The following is an 8,812-nucleotide window of genomic DNA, read 5'->3' as shown; positions in this document are numbered from 1 at the left end:
CTCTCATTCGGCCTTCGTTTTCCTCACTGCGCCCGTGCTGGGGTCCCTGCTGGCCCTTGGCTTTCTCCTTGCCGCTGCCACCCTGCTGAACAAGTGGCAGGGCTTGTGTAGGCCCTGAATGGACTTCCTACGCGGCGTCACAGCGGCCTTAGTCTCCTTCGCCATCTCCACAGCTGTCGCTTGATGGGACGGGGCTTCGGAACCAAAGCCCAGGCGTTTTCTTTGCCACCATGCTGTTTGCACTTGAGTTCCACCTGATCTTTCACAACGTGGCCGAATTTCTCAAACAAGGGGACTCTGCAGAGGTGACCGCAGCCCACAAAATGGAAGTAGGGAATTCCGACTGTGACTCCGGAGGTGGCCAGGGCGCCGTGTGTTGGGAGGGAGGCTGTGACTTCTCAGAGTAGCAGTGGGAGTTGCTGACGGAGCGGGCCTCGTCACAGCCCTGAGGTGACGTTCCTGAGCCTAGCACACAGGACGGCACCCCTTGCCTTAGCACTGTCAAGCCACTCTGCACGTGAGGGCATCTTGAATGTTCCACCCCTTCTCCCCAGGTATGGCTCACGGACCTGAAGCCCTTTAACCTCTCTGCCGAAAACAAGTACAAGGGGACAACGTGCGTAGAGCCTTGTTACCTCCCCCTCCCCCCCCAGCCCCCCCTCGAGAGAAGCATTTCATGCTGTGGGCAGAGTAACAGCTAAGACGGAAACCACCACAGGGCCAACCTGCCAGGCCCCAGTCGTTTTTGTCTGCATTTGGTGCCCCTGTTCATGACAGGCACTTTGTCCAGAATGATCCTTCCAAGATTCTTTTGTTCAAGGAGCACTAGCTGCCTCTTCTTTCTTGAGGCAGGGAGAAAACTGACCTTTGCCCTGTCATCTAGGAGTGAGTGAATCTCGGTGCTCATAACTGGCCAAGCATTTCGCAAATGAATCCCATTCATAATGGGAGGGTTGCCTGATCAGTGCAAATCCGTCATCACCACTGAGCCAGTATTTATTAACTGAAGATTAGAACATTCAGGTTTAAGTTTGTGTGCTTCTTGTTCATGCATTTCCTTATGAAAATATCTTTCCACACGTAGGTCAAAAATGTAATGAAAAATATCATGGCTGGATTGCAACAAACCAACAGTGAAAAGATACTCCTGAGCTGGGTCCGACAATCAACTCGTAATTATCCACAGGTTAATGTCATTAACTTCACCACCAGCTGGTCTGATGGTCTGGCTTTGAACGCTCTCATCCACAGTCATAGGTAAGATTATCGAAACATTGAATAATTTTTAAAAGTATTGATTTAGAGTCTGATATCTTTTTCTCCAGCATGGTTCCTGATCATTTCCCACTATGCAACATGTTATTTATGCTGACCGTATTGATGTAACCATCCATTGGAAGGTACTGAATAATAATATCCTATTTTTATGTGATTACACTTAGTTGTCGAAATGTTAAAACTATCAGAGCATGAATGTGGTTATGGTGGGGAGGGGGTATCAACATCTTTGAAATTGAGACTGCCAGGAAATCAAGGTTATATTCTAACTTTGCTAAGAATGGAGTTGGTCTTTCTATACAAATAATGTGTTAGTAATGAGCTTCAGCTGTAGCGTTAAAAATGGTTGTAGAACTTATGTGAGTGGCTGTAGTACAATTAATTACCATCATCAGATTAATAATGTGAAAAAGAAACATTTCTCTTGTCAGATACTTAGATAGCAAATACCATAAGGCCCTGTATGTGTGTATATATATGTATATATACTTATATTTCAGGGGTAAAAGAGGCTCTGGGCATCTTAGCAACCAAGGTAAAGAGCAGACCACAATTAATTCTATGACTCAGTACTCAGAATATCAAAAGAAACAATTGCTCTGGAACAGCAAAGCAATCGCTATAAAGCGTGAGAGTTGTTCTGTTGACCTTCGTAAAAGGAACTCAGTGTGACATAGTGAACCAAATGTCCTTAACTATATTCACATTATTATATTTTCTAAGATAAAATAGTTGTTTGCTTTTTCTTGTATAAAGAAGCTCAGTAAGTGAATTAGTAACAGTTCAAGAAAAAGCAAAACATGATAAATACATACATTATATATAATGAATACATTCATATATATTGTATGTATAATACATTTACTCTAATGAACATGTGCTTTGGTTTTCCTATTACCCATCTCTTTTACCCAGCCCAATCCCCAGGGTCAAATACATTGCCTTATTAACTGTGCTTGAAATGCCACTGGACTGCATCTGCCCTGATTTTCAATGCAGCTTATCTTTTCTCACTTTGATCTTTCTTTTCTCGACGAGTGTAGTCTACCATTTTCCTATGCCAGTCTTGCTTCTAGAAACATCCAGAATATAAATTTTCTTCCTGGTTTACCCTTCCGGGAGCAAATGCTCTCTAAATAAGCATCTTTGTCAGGTGTCTTGCTCCAGCTGGGTTTAATTAACCCCATCTAGACTGAGTTTCCAGGTGAATGACTCAGCAACCTGACTTTGGAAAGGAGGCAGGCTCACGCTCAGTCGGCATGTTAGGCGATGTTAATACGTTGTTTTTCATAAGTGTGACAGGAAGAAAAATATTCCACAGCCTCAGTACAGCCAGATGAGAGGGGATAGAGACGTTCATTCTGCATTGTAAGTCAGTGTTCATTTATGCAGCCACATGCTTCACAGTAAGGGCCGGAACATATTGATCTTGCTGTTCATGTACACATTTGCAGATGAACAGAAATATCGAGGATCCGGTTATGCGGTCCTTGTTGGCTCGTTAGCATTTTCTTTTCAAGTGGAAGACTTCAGTACTGCAAGCGTGTTCACAGACTACATTTGTTAATATTCCATTTCATGATTTCTGTATGCATTTGTAAGTAATACAATAAACATATCCAGGTTGCCCTGTCACATCTGTCCCTGACCTACTCTTTGTCTCTCCAAATATCTATGTTTATATATTCTTCTGTCATACTGAATGAATCATCAGTAACTACCTTCTTACACATCACATGGTTACTTTTCAAGAGGTTTCTCACAGTTGATAATGCTCTTTCATGAATCATCTCCCTCTTCTTTTTGTCTCTGACAGATGAACATATTGTTTATCTAAAGAAAAAGAGAATGGTTGAACTGTCTGTTCAGGGTGATTGTCATTGGAACACTTAGGAATGTCATGAGGTGTCCTGATTTCAATAATTGAAAGACTATGTAGAACAAAGGCATGAACTTGATAACGAACATAGGAATTGACAAAGAGCCTTGCCAAAAATCAGGCTTTTAGTGACTTGATATTTCTTTAAGGCTAAATTTTATCTTAATATGTAAGAAATTAAAAGTATTAAATTAAAACACAGAGTTCACTACAGTGCAGTTAAAAGGAAGCCAGATTCTACTTTCATGGGAAAACCAAATAATAATTGATTAGAAGTATGCTCAAAATATGCAAATAAGTTGCAATAAGTATAAAGTTGCAGTTAAATTTTTTTCCTAATTTTTTATTTTAATTTATTACCATAGAAGTAACATAGCACGTGGTTTTTAAAAAAAAAGTCAAACATTAGAGAGGGAGGCAAAGGACAAAAAGAAACAAAATGTGTCTTCCTGACCTCAGCCCTATCCCATCACTCTCCACTTCCTAGAAGTAGTTACTGTCAGCAACTTCTTCTATTCTTTCTGACGTTTTTCATAATTATATATATCTATTTCTTGATTAATTCATTTCTGACAGTAGATGGATTTATTCCTTAATATGAAGCCCACAAATTTACATCTTATCCCCGTTTCCTGATTTCATCACCATATTATAATCATTTTATTCTTATAATTGTTGCCTGTGTGACTTTAAATGACAGTGGTATACTTATTTTCATCAAGTTTAGACAAGATCTGTTGACCACCTGAAATGAAGGTTGAGGAAATTATCACCCTCATACATACTTCCTCCTCTTCTCTCCTCTCCACTTCTGTCATTATATTGTTATTCTTGCATCAACAATGTTTGTAACATTTATATCTCTTCTGTAAGTATAGGTTCTTGGCTTGAATCTGTACATTGAAAACGTATTACTGTTATTTTATAAATATAATTAACCTTAAAGTAATAGAAGTTAGTGTTTTTAAGCAATTATTATGTTGTAGGCCCTGTTCTAAGTAAAATAACCCATCTGTTTCTCATGACTTACATACTGTCATTGTCCCCATTTCACAAATAGGCAAATCATATAACCTCTCTGTGCCTCAGTTTCCCAAAGATCATTTGATTATGTCAACCTAAACAGAGATAAACGGAGGCAAGGTCAAATGATCAGAAATTCAGTTTATTCAGGAACAAAAGAGGAATTGCAATTTGGGAAACGCATGCTGTAACAATTTACAGGCGAGTCTTTTGGGGGTTTGGGGCAGGCTGTGCGTATGGGCAAGGAGCACAGAGAGGGGGCAGTACAGCCGGAGTGCAAGCAGTAAGTTCATTGACTTGAGGATGGGGAGAGATTCTTGGTGGATATTCATTGATTGGGAGATAAGGCTTGATCTTCTGTAAAACAGGCGTTCATGGAAAATCAGCCTCTGAATTCTTAAGTTCTGTTCTTCTGAGGGCACATGTGGGAAATTCTCCATTTTATATCCTCTGGTTACATTTTTGACTGAAATCTTTTCACAGCTAATATGCTGTAGAGCCAGGATATGGATTCGTAGGGGACTCTGCTTACCTACTAGGCTATGTTATCTCATTCAGTATGTCGGTTTCCTCAAAAGTGTGGGGATCCTTGGTGGCACATTCTTATTTATGACTTATGTTCTAGGTTAGCATGGGAAGGTATGTGGCTTTCCTCTTCAGTTGGTTAGTTTTACAATTCTTTATGCATTTGAAAATCATGGTTATTTAAAATGTTAATGGTGAATTTTAATGATTTAAAACATTTTATTAGATTGATTTTAAATGCTAGAAGAGACCTCGAAGGCCATTCAGTACAATTCCTTCTTTTTAAAATGAAAATACTGAAGCTCAAATAGATTACATGACTTAGATAACTCGTCATCCAGGTAACTAGTTAGTGGCTAAGGAGAAGGCGAAGGGGATGAAGGGAAAAGGGCTTAAGTGTGGAAGTAATCCTATTTTTTTATCATACTGATTTAACCTTGTTTACTTTGCTGTAGGTGAGAAACTGGTTTCCCACACTCTCCCACCTATATTCTTTTTCACTCCCCTTAATGAGAGATGGAGAAATGAAGATGGGGCAGAAGTTGCATAGTGAAATTAAAACTTCCCCCAAATAGTGTAAGATTTAATTTTTGTTTCTTAAGAGTCTTTCCACTACTAGAGACAGCTCCCAATTTATACATATTTTAGGTTCTAAAGGGTTTTTAGCTGCTTTGGGTAACTTGAAGTATATAGGGGAGATTAGATTTACTAAGAAGTGCACAAAAGTCTGGTGAATTAAACAGGGTAGGAGCAAGTAGAGAAAAGGAAATGAGAGTCAAAGGAGAATTAAAGTTGCACCTTTATTTTGAATTCTGGTTTCAGAAAATAGCAGCTAACCCCATCCTTGAAACATCTTCTCTTGCAGAGCATGAGTTCTTAAGCAGGAGTCCAGTGACAGGCCCAAATGTCCTAAAATTCTATGTAATTCTGTTTAAAGCTATGGATAGGAATTTTGTCTGGGTAGAAGTTTCATAGTGCTCATCGGATTCTCAAAGGTATCTGTGATCCAGGAAAGATGGAGAAGCACTTAACTAATGGTTTCCAATGTTGCTGGGTAAAATTGTAATTCCTTAACAGCCAAGGCCTTTTATAGACTCATCCCAGTCCTCCTCCTAACCATATCTCCCACCACTTGATACTAGAAATCTCCCAGTGGAGCCAGACTTGTGAGGTCCTGACTGACTGGGCACATTCTGCTCTTTCCTTCCCTAAGAACTCTGATTCTGTAATATCCACGCAATTTAGAATTCTATTCTCAAGCACTTTTCTTTACTCTAACCCAAACCACCATTTAAGAGTCCCTTAAGCCTCAAAAAAAACTTTCTTGACCTCTTCAGATTTTAGAAAACCATATATTATTATTATCTGTGTTTGTCACACTTAAAATGTATGTAACTTGTGATGTATGGATTATTTTTCCTCGTTAGATTTAAAATCCTCATAGGATAAGAACAGCCTCTTACACGACTTTGTGTTTTCTCCGTTATTAAGTAAAATGATATTCATATAGTATGTTCTCATCCATTCTCTGGTGTAGTCAATAAATATTTATTGAGCCTTTCCTGTGTGTCAGGTTGGGTTTCTATAAGTGAACAAACCTGGCAAAAATAATTCTATATTCTACATTCAAGTGCGGGAGATAGGTAAATAGATAAGATTAATTAAATGTATAATATGTTAAATAGTAGTTAAATGCTAATGATAAAAAATATAAAGCAATTAAGAGGGATAGGAAATGATTCTGTGTAAGTTTGATTTGGGGGCAGGCAGTTTTAGATGGGGGAAGGGCAGGGAAGGACTCATCAATGTGACTTTTGAGTAAAGACCCAAAGGAAGTGGAGGAGTGAGCCATATCTGTGTCTGGGGGAGGAGAATTCCAGGCATAGGGAACAGCAAGTGCAAATGTGGGAAACTATCTAGCCTGTTTGAGGAATACAAGGAGGGAGACAAGAAATAAAATCAGAGAGTTAATGGGGAGCCAGACCATGTAGGGCCTTGTAGGTCGCAGTTAAGTCAGTGAATTTTACTCCCTCGATAGCAAGGATTTGAGAAGGTTATGATGAAACATTTTACCAACCAGATCACTCTGACAGCTCTGCTGAGAATAGATTAACAAGGGCAAGGGTGGGAATAGGGGAGCAGTTAGAAAACTAATGCAGTGTTGTATGCAGGCTAAGATGGTGGTTTGGATTATCGTGCTAGCAGCGAGGATAGCGTGAATTGGTCAAATTCTGGATATATTTCCAACTAAGTGTTGTATGAGAGTGAAAGAGTCATCAAAGTTGACACCAAGGTTTCTCTGCTGAGTACCTACAAGTTTGACCTTGTCGTTGATTATTGAGGAAGGGAGAACTATAAGAGAGGTAGGTGAGTTGTGGTGGTACAATGGGGATGAGTATCAGAAGGTCAGTTTTGGATGCTTGAGTCTTGTGATGACTCTAAGTAGAGCTACTGAGTAAGCAGATGGATCTAGAGTCTGAAGTTCAGGGAAGAGGTCTGGGCTAGGCTTATAGAATTAGAAGATACCAGCAAATGGCTGGTATTCAAATCCATGAGACTGGATGAGATGAACATATTTTTGTTGCTTGGATAACATAGAATAATTTCTCCTTTGTTTTCTTCAGGATTTTCTGTTAAAATTGTGACTTGTCTAAATGAGAAATGTTATTGAGGAGTACCGAAGAGCAACACTCAACTCTTAAGGAATGTGGGCATGGGTTGTCAGTCAAATATCAGAACTGGAGACTTCCCCGGTGGTCCAGTGTTTAAGACTCTGTGCTTCCACGGCAGGGTGCATGTGTTCGATCCCTGGTCTGGGAACTACGAAAGAATTGAAATGAATCTCATGAAACATTTTAAGTTGATTTATATTTGTCTTTATATTTGTGTGTGTTTCAGGCCAGACCTGTTTGATTGGAATAGTGTGGTTTGCCAGCAGTCAGCCACACAACGACTGGAACATGCATTCAACATTGCCAAATATCATTTAGGCATAGAGAAACTACTGGATCCTGAAGGTTGGTGCATTTCTAAACTACCACTGTTTTTAGCATAGTTTAATGTTGATCATCTCAGGCTTAACATTTCCACAAAGTAAGCACAAAATAGAAACTCTGCATTGTGTTTTTCTGTATTCCAAGTATATTTAAAATGTTCTGTTTTCCTGAAATACATTATGAACTGTCATACATGATTTTAGTTCTCAGAATACCAATATCTAAAACTAAAATGTAAAACTTTAGAAAAAAAATTCAAGCCTGTAGAATGTATATGCCTCACAGATGAAGTATACTGCATTTAGAGTATATTGACTCCAAATAATTATAAAAAGTTCATGTTTTGCTTATTCTACCAAGAGATTTGATAGACTAATCAGCTATAAATAATTAGCTACTCTTGCCAGTTTCATTCAAACACTTCATAAGAGGCAACATGGTTTACTGTTTAAATCAGGAAATCTATTCCTGGCGCTGATTTTGTTGTAATTTGTCACTCTGGGGGAAGTCCTCCATTGAATGGTTATTTGTTTTCTGCTTCTTTAGTTCACAGGCAGTACTGTATTTATATTTTTATAATATTACACTTAATTAAATTTCATCCTTATCTCCGGTGCTGCATAGTCGTATCTTACAAACACATGGATTAGAGGGAAAATAATTCCTGACCTCTGCTTTTCTTCTAGCCCATGAGGCGCTTTTTAAATTTGCCAACTTCTTTGGAATTGCAGACTATATTCTCAACTTTCTTGAGGCTTTACCACACTCTAAACCCAGAAGTTGGAGAGGCAGTGTCAATTGATATGTGCAATGTAGTACAAGCTGATATTTGGGTAGGGTTATATAATTCTTTTTTCTTTGGAATATTGAATCAATCCCAAATAAGGAGATCCTTGAGTATCCCAAATAAGGAGATCCTTGAGTGGTGGTCATAGGTCCCATCTGGAAAAGTTCTGAAATAGCTCAGAGGATAGCCTTTTACTGGTGAATTTATCATCAACCAGAATCTAATCTAGTGTTATAGACCCAAAAACCTGATTACCTCATCTTATTGATAAAAGATCCATATGGTGGTGGTGGTGGTGGGGGAGTTAACTTTAAACCAGATGAA

The 8,812-nt window shown here is 38.9% G+C and overlaps 1 protein-coding gene across 1 annotated transcript in view; it reads left to right on the top strand.

The window, feature by feature from the left end:
- LOC112398091 (dystrophin-like) overlaps window positions 1–7,722 on the top strand; it is a gene marked incomplete at its 3' end in the record, with an annotated part of 381,538 nt that extends 373,816 nt beyond the window's left edge. The window contains exons 6-7 of the mRNA XM_024742485.1: window positions 1,085–1,257; window positions 7,604–7,722. Of these exons, the coding sequence (XP_024598253.1) occupies window positions 1,085–1,257; window positions 7,604–7,722 (292 nt within the window). The remainder of the gene's footprint in view (window positions 1–1,084; window positions 1,258–7,603) is intronic.
- Between the last annotated feature and the right edge of the window lie 1,090 nt (window positions 7,723–8,812).

The sequence above is a fragment of the Neophocaena asiaeorientalis genome, unplaced genomic scaffold, assembly GCF_003031525.2.
Source record: "Neophocaena asiaeorientalis asiaeorientalis breed wild unplaced genomic scaffold, Neophocaena_asiaeorientalis_V1.1 scaffold640, whole genome shotgun sequence".
In the NCBI taxonomy this organism is placed as follows: Eukaryota; Metazoa; Chordata; class Mammalia; order Artiodactyla; family Phocoenidae; genus Neophocaena; species Neophocaena asiaeorientalis.
The sequence above is the reverse complement of the archived record's forward strand: the minus strand, read 5'-3'. Positions and strand labels throughout refer to the sequence as shown.